This window comes from Lithobates pipiens, unplaced genomic scaffold (genome assembly GCF_037356315.1).
Source record: "Lithobates pipiens isolate NorthernLeopardFrog02 unplaced genomic scaffold, aLitPip1_a1.2 Scaffold_27, whole genome shotgun sequence".
Taxonomy (NCBI): Eukaryota; Metazoa; Chordata; class Amphibia; order Anura; family Ranidae; genus Lithobates; species Lithobates pipiens.
This window is the reverse complement of record NW_027507788.1, coordinates 210,523,883-210,551,421: the sequence shown is the minus strand read 5'-3', so window position 1 is coordinate 210,551,421 and position 27,539 is coordinate 210,523,883. Positions and strand designations below refer to the sequence as shown.

Genomic DNA, 27,539 nt, shown 5'->3' with positions numbered 1-27,539 from the left:
GGCGGTGGCCCGGCAAGAGCCAGCAATCCATGGGCAAAAACAGAATAATAACCCCAGGCCACATTACAACGGTGACGTATAAGTGATAAAACCCCTGTAAAGATATCATATAATAATGAAAATAGGTTATATATATATATATATATATATATAGTTCTAGATATCCTGTTTGTGGGTCCTAATTTTCTAGTAAATAACCCAGATAATTCCATTTATGTGAGAAGAGACCCGGCTGGCTGAGAAATGGTTTCCCATTTTTAGGATATAATCTCTTTTCCTCTCTGGGGGTCTCACCCTGCGCCCTGTGCTGAGCCCTGCAGGTGACCCGTGCTTTCTATGGGCTCTACATATCTGTATGTATATATATATATATATATATATATCTCTGTATATAGAAGGGGTGGAGATGAAGCATCTCCTCCTGTATGGTCTCCTATATCCCAGCAGGACAGTGCCGTGGCTGTCATCGGGCGGCGGTAGTTCGCTCCTCCGGCCGGCAGGTGGCACTGTGCCGGTGGAGGGCGGTGTGGTGGCGGTGTACGGACTGTCAGGCGGACAGATGAAGTCGGATGTGTAGCCGGTGGGCGCCTCTCTGGCTCTGTGCACCGGGCAGGTATACCGGGGGAGGGGCACCGTGCTGTGTATAGGGGAGGTGATTGTATATAGAGAGAAGATCCGGGGTGCTGGAGAACCACAAGGCTCAGCATGTCAGCCAACCATCCTCTCATTGTGCTCTACAGAGAATGGAGAGGAGGCTGCTGGGTCTGTACTCCCCCTTCTTGTCCCTGTGACCCCACCGCTGGAGGGAGACTTCCTGTCCCTGTGACCCCACCACCGGAGGGAGACTTCCTATCCCTGTGACCCCACCACTGGAGGGAGACTTCCTGTCCCTGTGACCCCAATACTGGAGGGAGACTTCCTGTCCCTGTGACCCCAATACTGGAGGGAGACTTCCTGTCCCTGTGACCCCACCACTGGAGGGAGACTTCCTGTCCCTGTGACCCCACCACTGGAGGGAGACTTCCTGTCCCTGTGACCCCACCACTGGAGGGAGACTTCCTGTCCCTGTGACCCCCCCCCCTCTGGAGGGAGACTTCCTGTCCCTGTGACCCCCCCCCCCCACTGGAGGGAGACTTCCTGTCCCTGTGACCCCCCCCCCCCCCACTGGAGGGAGACTTCCTGTCCCTGTGACCCCCCTTGGAGGGAGACTTCCTGTCCCTGTGACCCCCCCCCCCCCCCCACTGGAGGGAGACTTCCTGTCACACCCCCACTGGAGGGAGACTTCCTGTCCCTGTGACCCCCCCACCACTGGAGGGAGACTTCCTGTCCCTGTGACCCCAATACTGGAGGGAGACTTCCTGTCCCTGTGACCCCAATACTGGAGGGAGACTTCCTGTCCCTGTGACCCCAATACTGGAGGGAGACTTCCTGTCCCTGTGACCCCAATACTGGAGGGAGACTTCCTGTCCCTGTGACCCCAATACTGGAAGGAGACTTCCTGTCCCTGTGACCCCACCACTGGAGGGAGACTTCCTGTCCCTGTGCCCCCCCCCCCACCACTGGAGGGAGACTTCCTGTGCCTGTGACCCCCACTGGAGGGAGACTTCCTGTCCTTGTGACCCCCCCCAATAGAGGGAGACTTCCTGTCCCTGTGACACCCCTTCCATTGGAGAGAGACCTTCCCTTCCCAATGACACCACTGGATGGAAATGTCCCCCCACTTCCTGTCCCTGTGGCCTCTGCTTGTTTGCATCCCCCCTCGCCCCTCATGGCCACAGCTGGCACCTGGTTTTGACAGATACCTGCTAGAGCTGCACAATTCTGGCTAAAATTAGAATATCTGTTTTTTTGTTTTGTTTTTGCTTAGAATATAGATCACGATTCTCACGGTGTAATATCATCTTTCACATTAAACAAAATAATTGGGCTGACTTCTACTAATTCGTGTTATTTTTTTTTGTATTGATTGAAGTGTATTTTTGCAAAAAATATTCAGTTTGAAAGACCACTATGCAAATACAGCGTGACCTAAAATATTGCAACAATCGCCATTTTATTCCCTAAGGCAGTGATGGTGAACCTTGGCACCCCAGATGTTTTGGAACTACATTTCCCATGATGCTCCACTACACTGCAGAGTGCATGAGCATCATGGGAAATGTAGTTCCAAAACATCTGGGGTGCCAAGGTTCGCCATCACTGCCCTAGGGTCTCTGCTAAAAGAAAATTATATATAATATTTGGGGGTTCCAAGTAATTTTCTAGCAAAAAAAAATAAATCTGATTTTAACTGTAAGAAACAAAGGTCAGAAAAAGGTTTAGACTTTAAAGAGGAAGTAAACCCTGATGAGTTTACTTCCTCTTTTTTTTCCCTGCAAAGGTAAAGCATAATAGACTACTATGCATCGCATAGTAGCCCATTATGTGTCACTTACCTGACACAGGAGCCAGCGATGTCACCGCTGTCCCCTGTAGTCCGCCGCATCCATCTTGCTGGTGGCGTCTCGCAGCTCCGCCGCTGTCATTCGGCGAAGCCGCGATGACGTCACTCCCGCGCATGCGCACGGGAGTCGACAAATGCGGCAGCTCCATTTTTGGAACTGCCGCGTTCAGTGCGCCTGCGCATGCGCCGTAGACAGCGGTGCCCGTTTTCGGGCAAATATCTCCTAAACCATATAGGTTTAGGAGATATTTCTTGGACCTACAGGTAAGCCTTAATCTAGGCTTACCTGTAGGTCAAAGTGGTTTGTAAGGGTTTACAATCACTTTAAATGGTTAAACTTCCTGCATATTCACACACAAGTGTTATCCCTTTGATCTAAGACGGAAGAGTTAGGCCCCTTTCACACTGGGGCGGTGCTGCCCCCCCCCCCTCTCCCCCGCTAGCACCCGTGAAAGGGTTAAAACCACCGCAAAGTCTTGCTGCAGCTGCGGTATAGCCGTGCTGCCCCATTCATTTCAATAGGCAGGAGCAGTATACACATTCACCGCCTTAGAGATGCTGCTAGAAGGACTTTTATTATTATTTTTTTTTATTTTAGCGTCCTGCCAGCGCACCGCTCCAGTGTGAAAGCCCTCGGGGCTTTCACGTTGGAGGCACAGCAGTAGCTCTTTCAGGGCGCTATTTTTAGCGCTGTAGCGCCTGCAAAGCGCCCCAGTGTGAAAGGGGTCTTACAATGTTAAAAAACTTGGCAGAGTGAGCAGAGAGCTCTCTATACTTGTTACATGAAAGAACCGGCAAACTGTAAATACAGATCGTCATAGGGGTTGAATCGAGATTGCAATCTTTTAACGATTAATTGTGCAGCTGTAGTACCCGCTCCCACTTCTGGCTCAGATTGCCGCTGCGGTCTGAGCCAGAAGTTTGACCCCCCCGCAACCTTCTGGGACACATTGGAGGTCCCAGAAGACAGCGGGACCGACCGCAAAGTGCAGCGCAGCAGGAATCCGGCTGTGAAGCTGCAAGGCGTTTACTTCCTGTTTCCCTTACCAAAGATGTCGGCTCCTGCCCCCCGGAGCCCATTGAAGAATCGGCTCTGGTGAGGACAGTGCTGGATCCCTGGACAGGTAAATGTCCTTCTATTGCAGTATTCGTACTGGGTTTGTACCTGCTGACTTTTAATTTTTTTTTTTTGGGGGGGTGGAGCTCCTCTTTAATGCCCTGTATTCATTTTCTTCATTAGAAAAGAAAGGGATTGATTGTTGACCAAAGAATCTAAAACTTATTATTATTAGTCGCACTATATCCATATGAAATTATTTTCCTTTTACGTTTTCAGGGACGGGTTGTGGCGCCGGCTGAGTGGAGCGAAATGGTCCGGTCATGCTCTGCTGCTAATTGTGTCAACCGGCAGACGGCGCTTACAAGACGCAAAGGGATAACGTTCCACAGGTAGGTACTATGGGCACTGTGTGTGTGTGATTGTATTCTTATTACCATATTATTGTATTTTAATTATATACTTTTATTTATGACATCCTTATTAAATGTATTTATAGTCAGTATTTTTATTATTGTATACTGGGAGGAGCTTCAGCCATATTTCCCCAAAAAAAGTCAGCAGCTACAAATACTGCAGCTGCTGACGTTTAATTAAAGGACACTTACCTGTCCCAGGGATCCGGCACTGTCCTCACCCGGGCTGGGTCTTCTCCAAGTCTTCGGGGTCCCCGGCACCAGCATGGTAGTTGTGGGAACTTGGCAGTGACACCTTGCAGAACTTCTGGTCTGATCGCCAGATCGAAAGTGGCTACCTCTCGAAACTAGATGGCCACACAACCCCCCCCCCCCCCCCAAATATGGCTGGCGGGGGGAGATATGTTTCAAGGAGGAAAAGCAGAACTTCCCTTTTTGTGTCAAGTTTGGCTTTAATATCATATACTTGTATTCTTGTTATTGTATTTTATTATCCTATACTTATTACTAAATTTTAATTATCAGTTACTTTTAGTAGTTTTTATTATTGTATTCCTATTATTCATTTTTTTTTATTGTATTCTAATTATCATTTTTGTATTATCTTTTACTTATACTTATTCCTTTTATCATGTTCTTATTTTTCTGTTCTTATCATATACCGTAAATCCTTGGATTGAGATTAACTAACTTGGTCTGCAAGTGTTTTGCAAGACCAGCAATTTTTTTATAAATTTTGACTTGATATACAAGCGATGCCTTGATATACAAGTAGCGTCACGTCACAACTGAGTATAAAAGAGAAGAGAGGCGCCTCTAAGTGTAGCAACATGGTTACATTTAGACCCCTTTAGCGCTAGAAATGGCCTCTAAATAACGGCCTCCCATTCTTTTCACACTGGGGGTGGTGCGCTTGCAGGAGGTTAGGAAAAGTCCTGCAAGCAGCGTCTTTGGGGCGGTATGGGAGCGCTGTATTTAGTGCTCCCAACACGCCCCTGCCCATTGAAATGAATGGGCAGCACTTCCAAAGTGCCTGAAAAGCACTTCAGGAGCACCGCGACACGGGCGTTTTTTAACCCCTAGCTCCCCGCTAGGGGCCGAAAAAGCGCTGCTTAGCCACTTCAGCCCCGGAAGGTTTTACATGTGCACAGTGCCCCCCCCCCCCCCCCCCCAAGGCTCTGTACCAGGGATTTCTAAACAAAGGGCCAGTTTACTGTCCTGCAGGCTTTAGGAGGGCCAGACTGTGGCCAGTGGGAGTAGAAAAGGTCCCGACGTCAGTTGGAAAAATGTCCCATTGTTTGTTTCAGTGAAAGTAATTGCGCCCAATTATTAGTGTAAGTTGTTAGAATTGTGCCCCATTGTTGGTATCATTGGGAGAAATAGTAGCCCGTCGTTGATGTCATTGGGGCCTATTGTTGGTGTCATTGTGAGGAAATGTGCCCCATCGTTGATGTCATTAGGGCCTATTGTTGGTATCATTGGGAGGAATTGTGCCCCATCAGTGATGCCTATTGTTGGCATCATTGGGAGGAATTGAACCCCATCATTGATGTCATTGGGGCCTATTGTTGGTATCATTGGAAGGAATTGTGCCCCATCATTGATGCGTATTGTTGGCATCATTGGGAGGAATTGTGCCCCATCGATGCCTATTGTTGGCATCATTGGGAGGAATTGAGCCCCATCATTGATGTCATTGGGGCCTATTGTTGGTATCATTGGAAGGAATTGTGCCCCATCATTGATGCGTATTGTTGGCATCATTGGGAGGAATTGAGCCCCATCATTGATGTCATTTGGGCCTATTGTTGGTATCATTGGGAGGAATTGTGCCCCGTCGTTGATGTCTGAAATAAATATTACCCGGGTGGTTGTGGATTCCCTCTATTTATTCCATATACGTGTTAAATTGTCTATTCCTATAGTTATCTAGTCTTTTAAATATCATCTGATAATGTTACTATTGGTAGTACAATGATATAATGGTAGCTATGAAAATAAACCCACTGCTTAGTAAAACGTCTTATTTATTTCCCAAGAAAATAGGGATTGCTAACATAAAATCACTAAAGGAAAATATTACAGAGCATATAAAATACAAAATCGTCAATGATACATCATTACGTAAGGTTGTCCTCTAGACCAGTGTTTCTCAACTCCAGTCCTCAAGGCGCCCCAACAGGTCCCTTATACTGGTGGCCAATGGGAAGAATGTCCCACTTAAAGTGGCGTTTAGAATGCCACCTTTAAAGACAGCTGAAAGGCTATTTGGTCGTCATGCTGCTGGACTTTGCTAAGTGATGCTGAACCTTGAACTCTGTAGGCATCATCAAAAAGGTGGTTCATCAGCCACAGCTCAAGGAACCCCTAGCAACCTCTGGAGGAACCCCAGGATTCCACGCAACCCTGGTTGAGAATGGCTGATCCAGACCCAACCCCATTGCCAGCCCATCTAGGTTTCTGACTAATCAACGTACCGTAGTTAATAGGCTTCTTAATGTATTATATTTCTGTCCATCCTGCTGTATTGGCCTCTAGGGGCAGTATTTGTCCATGGATCATCGCTATGTGACCTGGATCTTCTTCAGTGATAGCTAGCCCTTTGAAGGCTGTCGACAGATGTGGTAATAAAGGATTTTAATCTTATCACACCAGTTGGTCAGGAGCCAAGCTTTTGTTCCCATCCTTGCTAGGGGACATGTCTTCTTCTTTCAGATGACTGTTCTGATATGCTGAAAAGCTTTGATGTGCAAATTCTTGCATTCCAGTCAACCCCCCCAAGAGTGCGGAGGCTTGGTGTATCCAGATTTCATATTCAAACACATCTTGTATTATGAAATAAAACATGTTGCCTTCCAACAATGTCAATCGGACCCCACTGTTGGTGTCATTGGGAGGAAATATACCCCCTTCATTGGTGTCAGTGAGGGGAATTATGCCCCGTTTGTTGGTATTGGTGGATGAAATAGTGCTCCAAGGGCTGAATAAAAACAAGCAAAGGGCCACAGTTTGTACTATCAGCTGGTGGATTGGGGACAGTAAAAAAAAAGGGGGGGGGGAGAGAGAATTGGAGAAGACAGGATCAAACAGCCGTTTTACGCAATGCATAGGATTAACCCCTCAGGTACAACAGTGAGTATAACAGGCATGCTTTACTGCATATACAGACTGCTTTTTACTGCTGTGGGTTTAGTAATACTTTAAACCTTTTGCAGTGAAATCTTTTTTTCTTATTTTATTTTGTTGCCTTAGTTTTCTATTTAATTCTTTTTTTTTAATTAATTTTTTTTTTTTTTATATTCCTCCCATGTTAAAGTTCTAACCTCCCCCCCCCCCCCCCCCTTTTTTTTTCTTTGCTTAGATTTCCCAAAGAGGAGTCGCGGAGGACGCTGTGGGTGAATGCCGTGTCCCACTCTCACGCTGCGGTCGGTAGTGAATGGACCCCTTCTGTACACAGCTCTCTGTGCTCCCAACACTTCCAAGATAAGCAGTTTGATCGAACCGGACAGACGGTGCGGCTCAGGGACTCCGCGGTCCCTATGATATTTTCAACCTTCAGCTTTGCGAAGGTAACGCATCATGCCGTAGGTGAATGTCTTGAATGTCTTATGCTGGCCGCACAGTCATTGGGTATAAATTTCATGACAATATACATGCACACGATCGGACTTTGTACAAACTTTCCCGTGGACTTTTGTACAAAGGGCGTAGTCCACAAGTTTGTATTGCATTCACACGGCAGGACTTTTTAGGCAACAAACACGAACGTACTGATGACACTTCAAAAGAGGACGTTCAATGACTCCAGCGCCACCTTTGGTCAACTTCTGTATTGTAGTCTGATCTTTTGCATTGGTTCTGAGCATGCATGTTTGTACCTTGTGCAAAAGTCCGATGCTTTTGCGTACACACGATCGGACTTTGCTCCATCGGACTTATGTTGTCAAAAAGTTTGTCCGTTCGCACAGCCAACAAAAGTCAGATGAAAACAGGAAAAAGTTTGTCCGATGGAGCGTACACACGGTCGGATGTTGCTCCAAAACAGCTAATTTGCATGTTTGTTGTCAAAAGGTCTGATCGTGTGTATGGGCCTTAAGAACCACATTGGAGATCAATTGCTCTATAATGGTTTGGAAGGGAGATATCCATTCACTTCCCGTCCCATAGGCAGAACTGCGAATCTCTCACAAATTAAGAAATGGGGGGGGGAAAAAAAACTCTAATAGTGGGATTTTTAAGGCAACAAAAATAAAGTAAAACATTCATTTTATTATACAAAATATTCATATACATATATTCACTATACATAGAAATTTATAAGAAACTGATGCACAAAGATGTTAAAAACATGAAATCCTTTGAAAAGAACGATGCTGTCCATTAACCACTTGCTTACTTATATTTATACTTATATGTATGTATGTATGTGCAAAAATATTCACCAACAAGGCAAATAAAAAAAAAAAGTTTTAAATTGTTTATCGTTTATAAAAATGACATTATAATTATTATTAAAACAACACATATTTCCATATTTCACATTGAGAAAAACACAAAATTAAAAACAATTCATTTATTTCATTTGTAAAAAAACTTTTTTCAATGCTTTGTACCATTGCTGAAGTGAAAACAAAACAGTTGCGGTAGGTATCGGTAATTGCTATTGGCGAGTACTAAAAAAAAAAAAAAAAAAAAAGTATCAGTACTCGTATAAAAAAATGGTATCAGCGCATCCCCAACCACTTGACCTCCAGAAGACTTATGCCGCGTACACACGATCGGACATTCCTACGACAAAATCCATGGGATTTTTTTTTCCCGACGGATGATGGCTCAAACTTGTCTTGCATACACACGGTCACACAATGTTGTTGGAAATTCCGAACGTCAAGAATGTGGTGATGTACTAAGAGCCATGAAAATTGAAGTTCAATAGCCAGTGCGGCTCTTCTGCTTGATTCCAAGCATGCATAGAACTTTGTGCGTCGGAATTGTGTACACACGATCGGAATTTCCGACAACGGATTTTGTTGGTGGAAAATTTGAGATCCAGATCTCAAATTTTTGTGTGTTGGAAATTCCGATGGAAAATGTCCGATGGAGCCTACACATGGACAGAATTCTTGACGAATAAAGCTCCCATCGAACATTTTGTGTCGGAAAATCCGGCCGTGTGTGTCCAGGCCATTTTCTGTGATACAATACTGTGTTACTTTTGCAGTGTTTCTCAAATCCAGTCCTCAGGCCCCCCCAACAGGTCATGTTTTCAGGATTTCCCTCAGATGAAACGGCTGTGGTAATTGCTAAGGCAGTGAAACTGATCAAATCACCTGTGAAAAATAATGGAAAACCTGAAAACATGACCTGTTGGGGGGGGGGGGGGGGGCCTGAGGACTGGATTTGAGAAACACTGCTTTTAACTAACTGACCATTGCGAGGTCATGCGACTCTGTACATAAATTTACTGTAGCAGTAAATCTGCAATAGGGCATTCCAAAAGTGGGCAGCACAGTGGTGTAGTGGGTAGCACTCTCACCTAGCAGCAAAAAGGGTCCCTGGTTCGAATCCCAACCATGACCCTGCCTGGAGTTTGCATGTTCTCCCTGTGCCTTCGTGGGTTTCCTCCGGGTACTCTGGTTTCCTCCCACACTCCAAAGACATGCAGGTTGCCAAATCCAAATTGGCTTCTGTCCAAAATTTGGCCCTAGTTTATGAATGGGGACCTTGGATTGTGGGCTCCTTGAGGGTAGGGACCAATGTGAGTGTGCAATGTACAGGGATAGGGACAATTGTACACACTCACTCAGGTTGAACTGGATGGACTGGTGTCTTTATTTCAACCTTACTAACTATGAAACTATGAAGTGGTTAATAGTGTTGGCCTTAACCTCAAGCAAGTTTGTTCATGGTTAGGTTGAATAAAGACACCAGTCCATCCAGTTAAACCTGAGTGAGTGTCTACAATTGTATCCCTGTACATTGCACACTCACATCCATCCATACCCTCAAGGCCACAATCCAAGGTCCCCATTCATATACTATGGCCAATTTTGGACAGAAGCCAATTAACTCTTTGGAGTTTGAGGAAACCGGAGGAAACCCACGCAGGCACAGGGAGAACATGCAAACTCCAAGCAGGTAGTGCTAACCACTACACCACTGTATTCTTCTTGTCTCCTGGTGATCTGATCGACTAACTCTTCCATTTGCTCTGGATTCTAGATGCCAAGACATTGCTCAGCTCTGGGCTGCACCACTCGGGATTCTCGCCTGACCAGGGAGAACGACATCTCATTTCACAGGTCAGCTCAGTTTCTTTATCTCTAGGTGCTACAAAAAAAAGAAAAGCTGAGGACAAAGGGCTAGTCACAAGCATTGCTTTGTATTGTATTTGCACTATAATTCCACCCGTTTTTGAAGGTCTGATCACTCTCATGTCCATTCTAAATGCTGTAATAAATACCAATATTTTATAAATACATGTGTTTTTTTTTTTTTTTTTTATTGTTCTTCTGAAGCACTTCCGGCTGCAGACGCCTAGGCGATTACGTCACTAGGCAATCTGCTAGGGCTCCTGGGATAGCGGCGTCATGTATCCCAGGAGTCCTTGCGAATAGACTAGTGATGAAATCTTGCATTATTTCCAGACCAGAAATTACGCAAACGGGATGTCATGATTGACAGGTTGCTATAGCAATGGGGCGGGAACGTCCATTGTTATTGCAGCCTGTTGGGAACAGAGGGGGCTACTCAGCACGCAGGCACGAGATCGAGAGGTGCATGCTGGGTAGCCAGCTGCACCTAATCCCGGAAATCCAGAGAAGAGGGCTTCAGATGCCCACAGATGACATGGAACCTGCCTACTTCCAGGATCTGGTTAGTCTTCAAATATTTTTAACACAAACCACAAGGACTGCACATAGGGCATGTTCTAAATGTTGGTAGATATGTTTAAACAAGTATGGAGTTAAAAAAAAAAAGAAAAAAAAAAGTATTTGGAGGGACTGAAACTGCGCTTTAATAGGTGGGTGTGGGAGCTTTTGCATTCTAGTCACAAGTATTGCCTGTGGGCTCCCTGCAGTTGGTTTTTACCTCATTACTGATCTACTATGTCTAGTTATGCACTGTTTCTCTGGGTGAAGGCAGCCATCTTGTTAGAGGCAGGGCTTTGCTTCCTCATGTCAGAGCCACCCCCTTGATGACTGGTTAGGTAATGATCAGGAAGCAGCTGAAGAGAAGTAGGAAGCGCAGATGGCAGAGAACAAATGAAGCAAAAGCAGGGAGTTACTTTCACTGCAGGTTCTCAGATACAGCTTCCTCTCCAGCAAAGAGAACAGTGATTGACACAGTATTGACATCTGCAAATCTGTCTACCCTCACCTACAGCAGCTATCAGGAGTCCAGCTATTTTTCCCCAAGGTCCCAGCTTTGGCACAGCTGGGGGGGGGGGCTGGCTATTACTATGATCCACTTCTGAAGCTAGTCAAGAGATTTCTTCCCCCCCCCATCTGGGTGCCTGGTCTGGAGAACTCGCCGGAGGGTGTCAGGTGGATAATGGAAGGAGGCATCTGGTGATCCTGTGACATTGTGAGTACTGATCTAAAGCAGAGTTTTAGTGACTGTGAGCTGTATCTCTTGGGTGAGGAAGTCGGTAGGATTCCTGTCTGGGATTGCATCTAAAGAGCATGGATTCAGTTCTGCCCGCTGCACCTGTTCCTGCTTAAAGAGGAGCTCCAGGCTCCTTTAAAAAAAAAAATTAAGTCAGCCGCTACAGATACTGTAGCGTCTGACTTTTAATATAAGGACACTTAAATGTCCAGGGATCCTGCGATGTCCTCACCTGAGCTGATTCTTCAATCGGCTTCGGGTGCAGGCCCTGTCATTTCGTCAGATTAGGCGACCCGTCAGAAATTGTAACGTTCCGTCGCTACCATCTTGCTACACCCCACGCTCGTCCACAGTAACGATACAGTGAGAAGACGGGAAGCGGACATCTTGTTGCACCCACCGGAGTTTTGCATTTCACACTTATTTTTTAACAGTAAACGGAGCTTATATGGTGAAATACAGTATTTAGAAATCCGTCAGACTGTCTACATGTTGAATTATAAAATTCATCATCTAAACAGTCCGTCAAAATTCAAAATACTGTATTTCACCATATAAGCTCCGTTTACTATTAAAAATAAGTGTGAAATGCAAAACTCCGGTGGTTGTAACAAGATATCCGCTTGCCGCCTTCTCACTTTAGTGTTACTGTGGACGAGTGTGGGGTGTAGCAAGATGGCAATGCAAAAACGTCACTTCCGTTACAAATTCTGATGGGTCGCCTAATATTATGAAACACTGGCATCTCAGGTAAGGGAAAGAGGAAGTGAAGACTTGCAGCCTCACAGCCAGTTTCCTACTTCGCACGTGTGAGTCCTGTAGTCTTTTGTGACCTGTGATGTGTCCAAGAAGACTGCGGGGGAGGGGCGTACCTCCAGCTCAGTTTGCCGCTGAAAGTGGGATGGGAGTGGGTGCCTTTTCAAAACCGGGTACCACCTTACCACCATCCCCCCCAAAAAATGTGGCAGTGGAGGGGGAGAGGGTGCAAACAAGCTGAGCTTCTCCTTTTGGATGGAGCTCCGCTTTTAGTGTCCTGTAAATATTCAGTGAACCTATTGAGTCAGAATAAATGGATTGTGGCTGTGTGCCTGGCTGTTTCTGCACTCCTTTGGGAAGGAACTGGTTAAACTGCAGCGGCTCCTATGCAATACATACATATACATATGTGCAATCTTGGAGTTCTGTGAGCCCAGCCTGCATGATGGCGCACCCCATAGGCGCATGAAACTGATTAGGTTTGGCTAACAGGAAATGGGCAGAATGACATAAGGGTTGTTTGTCCAAAGATGACCCCCGCTGGACCTGGGTGGAGGCTTGGGACAGTGTTAAAGGATATGTAAAGGTTTGTTTTAAAAAAAAAAAAAAAAAATGTCATGCAATCTTCTGTGCAGTTGATTTTGCACAGAGTGACCCCGATCCTCTTCTGGGGTCCCTCAGCGGCGCTCCTGGCTCCTCCTTTTTCTCGAGTGCCCCGTTGGTAGAGCCGCATTCCCTGGGGGCATTCATGCGGGCGCGCTACCGTGTCCTGCTACTGTATCCATTGACACACACACAGCAGGGGGGGGGGGGGCGCATTGGATTTGATTGACAGCAGCGGGAGCCAATGTCTGCGCTGCTATCAATCTAGCCAATCAGGACTGAGACACCGGCTGGAGCTGGTGTGCTCGTCTCCGTCGCTGGAAAGATCGGGTTCAGGTAAGAAAAAATGGGCCTGGAGAGGGTAAGTAGAAATTAGGATTTTTTTTTTTTTTGAGGTCTAATTGCCTTGAGAAAGCGTGCACTTTGCATGAGAAACATTCATTGGCTGGATGTATTTTTATTTGTTTTTAGCCTTTGGAATTTATAACTAAAATAAAGAATGAGTGCTCGGACTTTGTTTTCTTGGATTGACAATTTTTTATTTTATTTTTTAGCACGGGAGGCAAGGATCTGGAAAAAAAAAAAAAAAAACATAGCGTTCTAATTTCAGCATAATCAGACGGGTACTTTTTTTTTCTGTTTTATTAAAGGTTACCAAGAAAAGAGGACCCTCGACGAAACCTGTGGATTGCAAACTGCAGAAGAATGGACCCGAGTGGTACCGGGCTGTGGGACCCCTCCTCAGAATATGTGTATTTCTGCTCCAGGCACTTTGAGAAGAGCTGCTTCGAAGTAACGGGAATAAGGTACGGATAGTCGCTGTTTTATAATGGGGGGGGGGGGGGGGGTAAAAAGCAGATCTGGTCACAAACTGGATTTGTTTTGCCCAGCAATGATTGGGTAGAGGGGATTAACCACTTCAATACCAGGCACTTTAAACCCCTTCCTGCCCAGGTTGTCAGCACTTTGAATAAAAATTGTGCGGTCATGCAACACTGTACCCTTATGATATTTTTATAATTTTTTTTGAGACCTCTAGAGATTTAATTTGTGGTATTTAATCACCACTGTTTGTTTTTTTATTTTTCTGAACGAACTAAAAAGGACCGTAAAAAAAAAAAAAAAGTTTTTCTTAGTTTGTTATAAAATTTGGCAAATTAAGTAATTTTTCTTTTTCACTGATGGGCTCTGAGGGGCTGCACTGATGAACACTGACAGGTGGAAATGCTAGGCAGCACTCCCCATGCCACTGGCACAGATAGGCGGCACACCCGTGGCACTGATGGGCTGTACTGATGGGCACTGCCAGGCACCAATAGGCCGCACTGATGGGCACTGACAGGTGGCACTGCTAGGCGGCACTCCCTGTGGCAGTTGTAAGGAAAGGGCAACCGATCAATCCCGCAACCTCAACCCCAGCTGTCAAACTGGGAAGATGATGTTGGTATGCAGTGAGAGCAAGCCTGATGGGCGCTGATGAGGCATTTCCCTGATTATAAGTGTAAACGATGTACTCGCTGTGCCCTGCCAGATTTGCTGGTTATCGACTCTTCTTTCCTCACACATAGACGGCGTGTGAGGAAAGGAATGCTTACATGCATGCGACCAGCTGTGATTGGACACAGCTGATCGCCTATAGTAAAGGGCTGCTCTGATTGGCCCATTACCGTTATCTGTCATCAGCTGTGTCCAAAGGACACAGAGGTCAAAGAGCGTACCTGAGGGTCCATGTGCCCCCATATCAAGCTGCTTGCTTTGGGGGCACACACACGTGTGTGTGTGTGTGTGTGTGTGTGTGTGTGTGTGTGTGTGTGTGTTCTCTCCCGAGTTGTGAGTGTCTATGGGGCCTTGCTCCATAGACTCACACACACAGCAGGGCTTAGCCCTGCCCCCACCGCTTCCTCCTCACGGCATTTGATTGACTGCTCGAGTCCCTTGTGAAGGGGGAGAGAAGACTGCAGGCGCTGGGTCATTTGTGGACTTCATTAACCACCTGCCCTCCGGAAGTTTTCACCTCCTTCATGACCAGGCCATTTTTTTCGATAAGGCACCGCATTACTTTAACTGACAATTGCGTGGTTGTGAGACGCTGTACCCATATAAAATGAACGTCCTTTTTTTTCCCCACGAATAGAGCTTTCTTTTGGTGGTATTTGATCACCTCCTGCGGTTTATTTTTTGCACTATAAACGATAATTACTGACAATTTTGGGGAAAAAAACAATATTTTTACTTTCTGCTATAAAACATTCCCAAAAAAAAAAAAAAAAAAAAAAAAAAAAAAAAAGCAGATTTGTTCATAAATGTAGGCCAGTATGTATTCTGCTACATATTTTTGGTAAATAAAAGTCCCTGTAAGCGTATATTGATTGGTTTGCACATAAGTTATAGTCTCTACAGACTATGGGATGTTTACTGGAATTTTTATTTATTTTTTTACTAATAATGGCGGCGATCAGCGACTTCTAGCAGGACATTGCGGCAGACAAATCGGACACTAAGTGACACTTTTGGGGACCAGTGAGATCAATACAGTGATCAGTGTACTAATGACACTGACAGGGAAGGGGTTAACATCAGGGCGATCAAAGGGTTAAATGTGTTCCTAGGGAGTGCTTGCTAACTATGAGAAGACAAAGCTCCATGTCCCTGCTTAGCAGAAAGGCGATCTGCCTTGTTTACATAGACGGACTGCTGTTCTGCCTCTGTCGAGAATGATTGGCGGGTCCCGGCACACACATCGGATATCCACCGGACTCTCCGACTTGCGTGCCACAGACCTGGAAGTGCGAAATCACGCACCTAATCTGTCCCTTACAGGCAATGGAGGCGGCGGCACATGAGAGCCGATGGAAACATCAGATGTGGTGCCGACATCGCTGGATTCCAGGACAGTTAAGTGTCCGATTTTTTTTTTATTAAAGTCAGCAGCTGCAGTATGTGTAGCAGTATGTGTACGGAACGCTGCTTTAACCGGTACGCACCACCAGTTGCCCCGCCTTTAATAACGACCTCATATATCATCTCATGAAATGACACTTAAATGTTTTATGCAGAATTAAGTTGCACGAATAAATATTAACCTCTTGCCGACCAGTGCACAACGAGGTACGTTAGCACAATGACACGGCTGTACGCCTGTATGTCCCCTTTAAATCACGGGCTAGCGGGCGTGAGCATGCCCATGGGTCCCGCGGACTCTATGTTCACCCGTGGCCCGCAATCGTGACACGGAGAGGCAGAACAGAGAGATGCCAATGTAAACAAGGCATTTCCCCGTTCTGCCTAGCAACATGACAGAGATCTACTGCACCCAGTGATTGGGAGCAGTGATCTGTCATGTTCTAGTGAGCCCACCCCCTAAAGTTAGAACACACTGAGGGAACGCAGTTAAGCCCTTGATCGCCCTCTAGTGTTTAACCTCTTCCCTGCTACACAGTAGTCTGTGCATTTTTATAGCACGCTATATCGCTGGTTCCAAAATAGTGTAAAAAGTATCCGCTGCAATGTCGCAGTCACGATAAAAAAATGAATAAAAAAAAAAATTATTAATAAAAATGCCACAAACCTTTTCCCTATTTTGGAGTTGCTATAACTTTTGCGTAAACCAACCAATATACGCTATATAAAGGACGTCAATTTTGTTTGGGTGCAACGACTGAGCAATTGTCAGTTAAAGCGACGCAGTGCCGTATCGCAAAAAAGTGCTGTGGTCAAGAAGGGGGTAAAAATCCTTTCCGGGGGGCTGAAGTGGTTAACAACAACAACTTTAACAATATTAACATAAAGCATATTTCATTGACCTGACTGTGATAAATAAGGATAAAATATAATTGGCAACTATAGGCACTGTACACATAATTACTGCCTTGTTATGTTAATATTTTAATGCTATAATAAATATAACATTAAAAAAATTAAAACCAATAAATGAGACTTAGAGCGGAGCACTGGACAGGGGAGCGGGCGCTGTCATAGTTCACTTTTCCTATTAACAAGCAGGAGATTGGTTGCTAGGCAGTCTGAGAAACCAATCTCCTGCTTGTTAATAGGAAAAGTAAACTTTGGCAGCTCCAACCCAACCCTCTTCCCTGCCCTTCCCCCACCTCATCTAGTGCTTTGCCGCTGTATGCCAGGCCCTGTTAACAGAATGATGGGAGGCAGAGGCTGGGAGGAGAATAGACTCTCATTCCCCCCCCCCCCCCCCCCCCTCCGATTCTCTGATGCGTCTTCACACTTGCCGTCAGCTTATTTCCACTAACCTAATGTGAGCAGGCGAGTGGAGATTTTTTTTTTTTTTTAAGTATAAATAAAGGCAAAACATTGAGTGTGTTTTTATTTATTTATTTTTTTTTTTAGTTTTGGTTAGAGTGGAGAGGGATAGAATCCCTGTCAGTTTTTTTTTTTATTGCTGCCTGTCCCCCGTTAGTGAGATCCACCCTCTCTATTTAAAGCGGAGGTCCACCCTAAAGTGGACCTTCCGCTCATTGGAACCCTCCCCCCCTCCGGCGCCACAATTGGCACCTTTCAGGGGGGAGGGGGGTGCAGATACCTGTACAGTACAGGTATCTGCACCCACTTCCGGGATAGCTCTCTGCGGAAAGGGGCGTAGATTACGCCCCTTTCCGCAAGTGCCCCGCTGCCTGCTGGGAAACACACAGATCCCAGAGGCAGCGGGGACTGTCCTTATTGCGCAGCGCGGCTCGCGCATGCGCAGTAGGGAACCGGGAAATGAAGCCGAAAGGCTCCATTTCCTGATTCCCATACCCAAGATGGCGGCGGCAGCACCCGACAGACGATCTAGAGATCAGCTTCGGGTGCCGACACCGCGGGCGCGCTGGACAGGTAAGTGTCACTATTTTAAAAATCAGCAGCTGCAGTAAAAAAAAACGCGGACTCCCGCTTTAACCTGTTTACCATTTATTACTGAAAGTAAAAGAAAATCCCAAAGTTTGGGATGTTCCCAGAAAAGTAATAGAGGAGGAATCTTCCAATAGTGACACTAGTTCTGGGGGACCCCAAGGGATCTCTTTATTTTGCAGGGATTTCCTCTCGCTTATCGGTTTGGCTATGGGACAGGAAGTGAAGGGAAATCTCAATGGGATGCAGAAGGCATCGGACATTGGTTATAACCCTCCCTTACTTGAACCAAAATTGGGGCGGGGGTGTCTATAAGCATAAATGAATGCTTCTTTGATGTAAAGCCTGTTGCTTAGACCCCTTTTGCACTGGGGCGCTTTTCAGGCGATACATCGCTAAAAATAAAAACTGTCTCCAGTGTGAAAGCCCCGAGAGCTTTCACACTGGAGTGGTGCGCTGGCAGGATGGTAAAAAAAAAGTCCTGCTACAGCCTCTTTGGAGCGGTGTATACACCGCTCCTTCACCGCTCCGTCCCATTGAAATCAATGGGGCAGCGCGGCTATACCGCCAGCGTAGCGCTGCTGCAGCAGCACTTTGCGGTGGTTTTAACCCTTTCTTGGCCCCTAGCGGGGGGAGGGGTAAAAGCGCCCGGCTAGTGGCCAAATAGCGCAGTGAAATTGGTGGTAAAACGCCACTAAAAATAACGTCGTTTTAATGCCGACCTTGCCCCAGTGTGAAAGGGGTCTAACAGATCTTGGTAGACCAAGAACATTGAGTATTGCTGTGACTTCTCCCTTTATTGAAGGGCACATTTGGAACTTTCAAGTAGAGAAACTAGACTGACGAAGAAATCAGCACGTACTGTCTGCTTTTCTTTAGCTAACCCACAGTGCTCTGAAAACCCTTTGTCATGTATTAAATGTTTATTTGTTAAACTAGGATAGTATATAACCTAAAAGTAAAATCGACAGAAAAATTGATTCAAAGCATAGTTTCCCTTTAGGCAATGAAGGTGTACTTGTTATCTGGGTCTTGTTTTACTGTCTAGTGGTTATCATCGTTTGAAGGAAGATGCCATCCCAACAATATTTACAGCTTCAACAAAACCCCAGAGGGTAACCAAAATCAGAACACAAAAGAAGAAAACAGCAAAGGCAAAAGTAAAAAGGAAATTGTGAGTATGCACCCTTCACCTTAAAGCGGAACTTCACCCACAAGGAAAGTTCCGCTTATTTATATCCTCCCTCCTCTGCCACATTTGCTTTTTTGAGGGGTGGGGGGGGGGAGCAGGTACCTGGTTTTGACAAGTACCCGCTCCCACTTTGGCGATCTGAGCAGAAGTTCAACAAGGCCCCCCTTCACCCGCAGTCTTCTGGGACACATTACAGGCGCCAGAAGTCCAAGGAACCATTTATAAACCACGGTTCGTGCATGTGTGGTACCTTAATGCATTCTATGCCTGAAGGTAAAAAAACCTTCTGTGTGCAGTGCCCCCCCCCCACACACACACTCCTTACCTGATCTTCCTCCAATCCAGCAATGTTCTCAATCACCTTGGCTGTCCCAGGACTCTCCCTCCTCATTGGCTGGCTGAGACAGAAGCGGGAGCCCAGTGGCTCCCACTGCTGTCAATCACAGCCAATGAGGAGAGTGGGAGGGGAGGTGCGGCGACTCTTTGTGTCTTATGGACGCATAGAGCAGCAACTCGGGAGTGAGCACACAGCCGTGCCCCCAGGTCAAGCTGCTTTCTCTGGGGGCACTGGTGAAAGGGAAGGAGCCAGGAGCGCCAACGAAGGACATGAAAAGAAGGGGATCAGGGCTGCTCTGTGCAAAAACACTGCACAGAGCAGGTAAGTATAACATGTTTGTTATTTAAAAAAAACAAAAACAAAGCTTTAGTATCACTTTAACCACTTACAGACCGGAAAATTTTCCCCCTTAATGACCAGGCCAGTTTTTGCGATACGGCACTGCGTCGTTTTCACTGACAATTCCGCGGTCGTGCGATGCTGTACCGCAACAAAATTGCCGTCCTTTTTTCCTCACAAGTAGAGCTTTCTTTTGGTCGCATTTGATCACCTCCTGCGGTTTTTATTTTTTGCGCTATAAATAAAAAAAGAAACAATTTTGAGAAAAAATTTTAATATTTTTAAATTTTTACTATAAGAACTATCCCAAAAATGTAAAAAAAGAACTAATTTCTTTGTCAGTTTAGGCCGATATGTATTCTTCTACATATTTTTGTTTAAAAAAAAAAAATTCAATAAGCGTATATTGATTGATTTGCGCAAAAGCCCACAAAATAGGGGATAGATTTATGGGATTATTTTTTTATGCTAGTAATGGTGGTGATCTGCAATTTTTAGTGGGACTGCGACATTGCGGCGGACAGATCAGACACTTTTGGCACTTTTTTTGGGACCATTGACATTTATATACAGCAATCGGAGCTAAAAAATAATCACTGATTACTGTATAAATGGCACTGTCAGGGAAGGGGGTAACACTAGGGGGGCTATCAAGGGATTAAAAGTGTTCCCTGGGAGGCTTTTCTAACTGTATGGGGGCTGGAATGACTGGAGGAGGAGAAAGATCATTGTTCCTAATCACTAGGAACAGCAGATCCATCTCTAATCCCCTGTCAGAACGGGGATCTGTCAGTTTACATTGACAGATCCCCATTCTTTCTCTCGGGTGGCTGGTGGACATCGCGGGCCACGCACATCGGGTCCCCCGTTGTACAGCGGGCGCGCACACGCTTGCTACAGATCCTTAAGGGAGCTGACTTACACCTGCGGGAATTGCTGGTCGGCTAGTGGTTAACTGCTCTTTTCAACGATCCTGCACAGACCGGTCTCTTACCACCTCTTGTGGAAGCTCCCTGCCAGCGCAGTCCGCTCCTCCCAGGTGCTTCCTTTAGCAAGCCGGGTGTTAAGGATGCAATGCGTGACCCTAAGCTGGGCTGTGTGCCCCTAAGCTGGGCTGTGTGCCCCTAAGCCACACCCCTGCCCCACTTCCCCTGAAGAGTCAAAGCTAGAAATATCCAATCAGCAGGGAGCAGCATGAGCCTTGCTATATAGAGATCTTTAGGCTTGACTCAGCAGGGGACATGTCAGACCTTTGCAAAGAGACCACTGCTTTCATACAGAGACCGCTGGGTCATTCTTTATAGAATGCTGGCGCAGCTCACGCCTTTCTACTTAGGCTGTGATTGCTTTCTAAAGAAAGCAAACTGTAGTACTGCAGACCTTTTGATTAGAATAAACAGTATGTCACTTATAAGTGAAAGTTGAATGGGCCTTAAAGCGGAGGTCCACCCTAAAATGGACCTCCGCTCATCGGAATCCCCCCCCCCCTCCGGCGCCACAATCGGCACCTTTCAGGGGGGAGGGGGGTGCAGTTACCTGGATAATCCAGGTAACTGCACCCGCTTCCGGGCTAGCTCTCTGCGGAACGGGGCGTACGTTACGCCCCGTTACGCAAGCGCCCGCCCCCTTCAGCAAGTGCCCCGCTGCCTGCTGGGAAACACACAGCTCCCAGAGGCAGCGGGGACCGTCCGGATTGCGCCGCGTGGCTCGCGCATGCGCAGTAGGGAACCGGGAAATGAAGCCGAAAGGCTCCATTTCCTGATTCCCATACCCAAGATGGCGGCGGGACCCGGCAGCCGAGCGAGCGATCGGCTTCGGGTGCCGACATCGCGGGCGCGCTGGACAGGTAAGTAACACTATTTAAAAGTCAGCAGCTGCAGTATTTGTAGCTGCTGGCTTTAAAAAAAAAAAAAAAAAAACGCGGAGTCCCGGTGGACTCCCGCTTTAAAGGGGTAGTTCACCTTTCCTGCACATTTCCAACAACCCCCCCCCCCCCCCCACCCAAGCATTCCAGCATCCTCAGCTCATTGCATACCACTACTCCGCCTTTTTAAAAACGTGCTTCTTTTTCCAATACATTTCCTTAGGCCTGTCTGCAAAAATTCCCATGTAGCCAAATTTAGACAGGGTAGGTCAGAGGTTAGAAGAGCCCCCCAGCAGGAACCTTGGCTCATTCAGACTACGTGCATGTGCAGTGTGCTCTCTCTCCTCTCCCTATAGCAATAACCACTGAGCTCATCATTGTGGGTCAGAGCAAGAAAGAGCTACGTAGGAGTAGACAATCCCACGCGGCCTACAGAAATGGAGTGGAAAAGGTCCACCTTTTAAAAAAGCTGAGCAGCGATATGAAATGAGCTGGGAATTCTGGGCTGTATAGGGGGTCTTGTTTTAAAGGGGCAGCAATGGGGAACAAACCCTTTAAAGGCCAAGTTCACCTTTATATTATTTTAAATTATAAATGTATATATATATATATATATATATATATTTATTTATTTATATATTTTTTTTTAAGCCTTCGGAGCATTGCACCCACAAACGGCAGATCATGAGTGCAATGTCAGGCTCCTGCAGAATCTCAGCATAGCTGTCAGCCCTTAAAGGATATCTAAAGGTTCCTTTTTAAAAAAAACGAAAAAAAAAATGTGTCATACCTCCTCTGTGCATGCAGTTGCTTTTCCAGAGAGTGGGCCCCAATCCTCCTCCTCTTCTGGGGTCCCACAGCTGCACTCCTGGCTCCTCCTCTTCTCAAGTGCCCCGTTGGAGAGCCGCTCTCTCTCGGGGGAACTCGTGCGGGCGCACTTCCGTGTCCTGCTGCTGCATCTATTCGCACATACAGAAGGACTCGGCCCCGTCCCTGGCTCCTATGTCATTGGATTTAATTGCCAGCAGTAGGAGCCAATGGCTGCTCTGCTATCAATCTATCCAATCAGGACCTGAGACACCGGCTGGAGCTGGTGTGCTCGTCTCCGTCGCTGGAAAGATCGGGTTCAGGTAAGTACAAGGGCGGGGGGGGAGGCTCTGGGGGGGTAGCTGCATCACAGGAGTTTTTTCACCTTCATGCATAGAATGCATGAAGGTGAAAAGCCTTGAGGGTTTAAAACCCCTATAAGTCCTGTACGGGCAGACAGTACTGGAGAGCAGGAAGATCGATGAACTACGAGAACGCTAACCAGCCCCCCCCCCCCCCCCGCAGCTCATTGAGAACTACAAGAGTTCTGTGAACGAAAGACGCAGCCTTCTGGGCGGAGCCCTGCACAACCGTACTCTTTTTAAATTGTGATAGCAGGGGGATCGGAGGGGTGCAGGCAGTTGCTATTTCGTAACATGTTATACATTACACCCTAAATACAAGTGAAACATGTTACCAATGATGAACTTATCCTTTAAATACCTGTAACTTTGTAAACGAAGTCCACTAATATTCTGCCCCATTTTTATTAGCAGAGATTTCTTGACGAGTGATCATGCAGCCCCGTGTGAAAACGCAGATCCTTCGAGTAACCAGTGTTTTGATGCTAGGAGATATGACAGCGTACCAACGCCAGACCTGGTGAACTTCCATGGACTGTGCCCTGAAAATATCGACATCCCAGCTGATACTGCCCCAGCTGAAGGAGCTTTGGCAACCACTGTAGACCACCAGATGCATCCAGAGGCCACGCTGGAAGATATCGAGGTGGGAACTGTAATGGGCGGACCTCTCTCAGACTTGGAACTGTCTCAGGAAGATATGTCTTCTGATATATGCGTTATCACAGACCAAGAAGGGTCTGCGGAGGGGGTGACAGAACAGCTGCGCCCAGTGTCTCCTTCGGTCTACATGATGCGCATCCCCCAGCCGCCGGGGGCCTACATTCAGAACGAGCACAGCTACCACGTGGGGAATGCGCTTCTTTGGAAGAAGAGAGCAGAAGCCGCGTTGGAGGCACTGACCAAAGTCCAGAGACAACTGGAAGCTTGCAGACGGCGGGAGCAGAGGCTCCGCCTTCGCATCTCTGCGTTACAGCAGGAACACTTGCGGGAGAGGCGTGCACAATCGGATGTCCGTGAGAAGCTGAAAGAGCATCTACAAGTTTTTGAGCTTCAGCTTATAAATGACTTTGTGTAAATGCTCAGTTGGGTCTGCTGAGGGTGTGCGCCCATGGGGGGGGTTCTGCTGAGGGTATGTGCCCATTGGGGGGGGTTATGTGCCCATGGGGGGGGTCTGCTGAGGGTATGTGCCCATGGGGGGGGGGGTCTGCTGAGGGTATGTGCCCATGGGGGGGGGGGGTCTGCTGAGGGTATGTGCCCATGGGGGGGGGGGGTCTGCTGAGGGTATGTGCCCATGGGGGGGGGGGGGTCTGCTGAGGGTATCTGCCCATGGGGGGGGGTCTGCTGAGGGTATCTGCCCATGGGGGGGGGTCTGCTGAGGGTATCTGCCCATGGGGGGGGTCTGCTGAGGGTATCTGCCCATGGGGGGGGTCTGCTGAGGGTATCTGCCCATGGGGGGGGTCTGCTGAGGGTATCTGCCCATGGGGGGGGGGTCTGCTGAGGGTATGCACCCATAGGGGGGGGTCTGCTGAGGGCATGCGCCCTTGGACATTTTTTACTCCTACATACAAAACAGGAGTAATTACTGGTAAAAAGAGGGGTGATTCTGTTACAGTTTAAATTTTTAAAGTGGAAGTCTAGCCAAAACCTTTATTGAGTTGGCATAGAGTGGGATGGGGTTGGAGCCCCCTTTTGGGTTTTAGTACTACCTGGAGCTACATTAGAAAGATTTAAACTACCCATAGATGGATCAAAATTCAGCCGGTTCAGCAGGGATCGGAGAAATTTTGATCCATCTATAGCCGGTCTCGCTTGATTGAAGTCGATCGAACTATAGTTTTTCTCGATCAGCAGGCTGCAGCCACTGATCAGTGTATTCTGACAGTGGAGGAGCCATGCTGTCAGAATACAGTGGTACAGCAAGGAGGATTCCCCCATCCACCTCACATGTGCGGATGGGGGAATTCCTTTGAGAAAAAACAATCAGCCGATCAAAAAAAAAAAAACAGAGGCCAGCCTAACGCCAACCCTAATGCCACAGAGACGATGGTTTCACCAGTGAGGAAAATCTGCAAAGACTCAGACAGCCATAAAAAGCTGCAAAGAGAAGAAGCCGCACCAAAAGTATAGGAGTCCAATTATATTTCATTACAAAAGTCTAAAGACGACTACCCCACATACTTTGGTTGCTATAGCGCCCTCCTTTGATCGAGTCTTTTATTATGCAGTTTTTTTTGGGTGTTAAAGTGTTACTAAACCCAGGACTCTGCATTCACTATATCTGGTCTCCCACAGTACACAGAATATGGAAATGGAATAGTTTTAGTAAATTATACATTTCTAAATTCCCCTTTTCTCATCGGCAGTATATAGCAGTCTTGTGACTTCTATCAGTGTCTGGGTAAAGCTTGTAGGCAGAGTTTTCATTCTCCCCTGACTGTCCTATAAGGCTGCAGGACCCCTTGACCCCTCTGTCTGGACAGTGCTGATTGGCCCTGTACTGATCACATGCACCCTCCCAAGAAAATAAATAAATGTTATACATACCAAACTGAACATGTGCAGCTTGTCCCCTACCATATCAGGACTGAGAATTTTGCATGTGGCACACAAAAGTGTAAAATTAATGCCTCCCATGTATATATTTCTACCATATCAGGTGGTAGATTGGGGACAGTGGAAGAAGGGGAGGATCAGAGAAGACAGGATCAAACAGCCTTTACACAATGCAGAGGATTAACCCCTTAGGTTCCACAATGAGCATAGCAAGCATGCATTTACTGCATATACAGACTGATTTTACTATTGTGGGTTTAGTAACACTAAACGTTGGTTTGGTGTAAAATGTCTCTTTAAAGAGGACCCCCCCCCATGCTCTGCATACAGACACCTAAACATTGTCAGGTCAGTTGTTTAACCTGTTCCCACCAGCTCTAAACATGGATGCATCCGCTGGGCAGGTGGGATTTAAAGGCAGTATTCCACCCAAAAATGCATTATATTGCAGCTTTCCAATCCTCTGATGTGGTGGCTGCATTCGTTTTTTTTTTTTTTTTTAGGGGTTTCCCCCCCCCCCCCCCCCACTGTTTTCACCTGGTTATCTGGCCAGTAACACACCTCTTGTATTGGCGAGACAACACCCCTGGATTAAGGAGCACAGACGGCACAGCAGACAGCAGCGTTTTCAGTCTGGGGGGATGGGAGTGTTAAATGTATTAGCGGATATAAATACACTAAACAAAGTGAAAACAAACTCCAGCTCACACAGTTTTTTTTTTTTTTCTTTTTTTTTTTTTTTTCCTGTTGGGAAGGTTTTTCATGAATAAATAAACGCTGTTCAATGTAAGCACCCCCTACCAGTGTTAAATGGTTTGTCTCATCCATGTAAGCTGGAGAGCTGGAACTTTTGAAAAACAGATCATTGGATCAAAGTAGAAGAAAGAACGTCTAAAAAAGAAAAGGAATGTGGCCATCACATCAGAGAAATTGTAAACTGCTGTACAGTAGTACCTTGGATTACGAGCATAACTCGTTCCAGAAGACTGCCTGTAATCCAAGGCATTCCTATATCAAAGCGAGTTTCCCCATAGGAATCAATGGAAACTCAGATAATTTCCATTATCACTCCTAGTGTGTGCAATACCACATGTGGCCAGAGGTGGGGGGAAACCGAGTGTCTCCGAGTATCACCAGCGCCCCCGCACCTCTGGCCACATATGGTACTGCACACCGCAGAGGCTTGAATCCTGACAATGCTCACAAACCGAGTCAGGATTTAAAAAAAAAAAATGGCTCGTATTGCGAAACGCTTGTAAACTGCGTTACTCTCCATCCAAGGTTTTACTGTATAGTGAATGTTTTGCTTTTGAGTTTAATACCGCTTTTAACACCAATTGGCTTTTCTGTGCTGAAAGCGTGCTCGGTGTGCACTCCCAGCGCGGTAACCAAGCTGTTATGGGCAGTTCCCGATGCAACGGGAGCTTCTGATCATGTGACCATTGTGACAGCCAATCGCAAGATCTGAAAGCTGCTGGCAAGGGGTTCATTAAATAGTTGTGTTTTAGTGCCTACCCGGGTGATCTCATCTGATCTTGGGCATGAACAGTATGAGAGCAGGGGCAGCAAGATTCCGAAATCGCGTACGTGGCATGCACCGTTCAAGATCAGGTGTGGCTTGTCATTGTTCAGCAACAAGTTGCCCAGATCTCATATGGCACAAGTTCCATAAGTGACCCGACCAGTGGTGGCTGGCAAACAAATCTGACCCCCTTGCTACCCAAACCCCCCCCCCCCCCCCGCTCTGCTCGATCGCTGCTTCAATCACCCGCCAGCCCAGCACTTACCCCATCCAGGTGGCGGCTTCCCCTCTGCATCTCCTCCCGATCCCGGCAGTCACTTCTCCTCCCAGCCAATCAAGTCTTAGGACATTAATATTCACGAATGTCTTCCTGCCTCTCCTCGCGGCCATTTAGGAAGCGGGTCCTGAGACCCGATTGGCCAGCAGGATAAGCAGGAAGACAATAGTGAATATTAATTTGCTAATGTCATACAAGTTGATGGGGCAGAGCTCTGTGCCGTGAGCACACCCTTTTTGAAGCCAATTGGAGCCTCTGACTCTAGTCATTTGACTAGATCAATGCGTCCGGCACCCTGCATGTAGATTGGGGGCCAGGCACATGGATTAGGGGGGGTTGGCACCCCTGCACCCCTTATGAGCAGCAGACACATGTGCTGTACACGATATTGGTTGGCTTGTTGCTGAATCGCATGCACCAGGTCTGGTGTGACATCATCAGTGGGCCGGCACATAAGGCAGAACAAGCCGGCCACATGTAAATGTAAAACATAGGGGCTCGGAATGTGTGGATTAAGGAGGGAGAACCTATTGGAAAGGG

General features: G+C 46.8%; 1 protein-coding gene across 2 annotated transcripts; it reads left to right on the top strand.

Moving 5' to 3' along the window:
• Positions 1–452: 452 nt before the first annotated feature.
• THAP7 (THAP domain containing 7) lies at positions 453–23,787 on the top strand. 2 transcript variants are annotated; one of them, XM_077458202.1, is made up of 7 exons: positions 453–613; positions 3,780–3,892; positions 7,278–7,485; positions 10,139–10,218; positions 13,534–13,689; positions 18,792–18,917; positions 23,056–23,787. In XM_077458202.1, exons 2-7 carry the CDS (start codon positions 3,813–3,815, stop codon positions 23,720–23,722), a joined length of 1,317 nt encoding a protein of 438 aa, XP_077314328.1. In that variant the 5' UTR covers positions 453–613; positions 3,780–3,812; the 3' UTR covers positions 23,723–23,787. The 2 variants fall into 2 exon arrangements, with proteins under 2 accessions (XP_077314328.1, XP_077314329.1); XM_077458203.1 differs by having other exon boundaries at positions 454–613; positions 23,059–23,787.
• Positions 23,788–27,539: the final 3,752 nt, after the last annotated feature.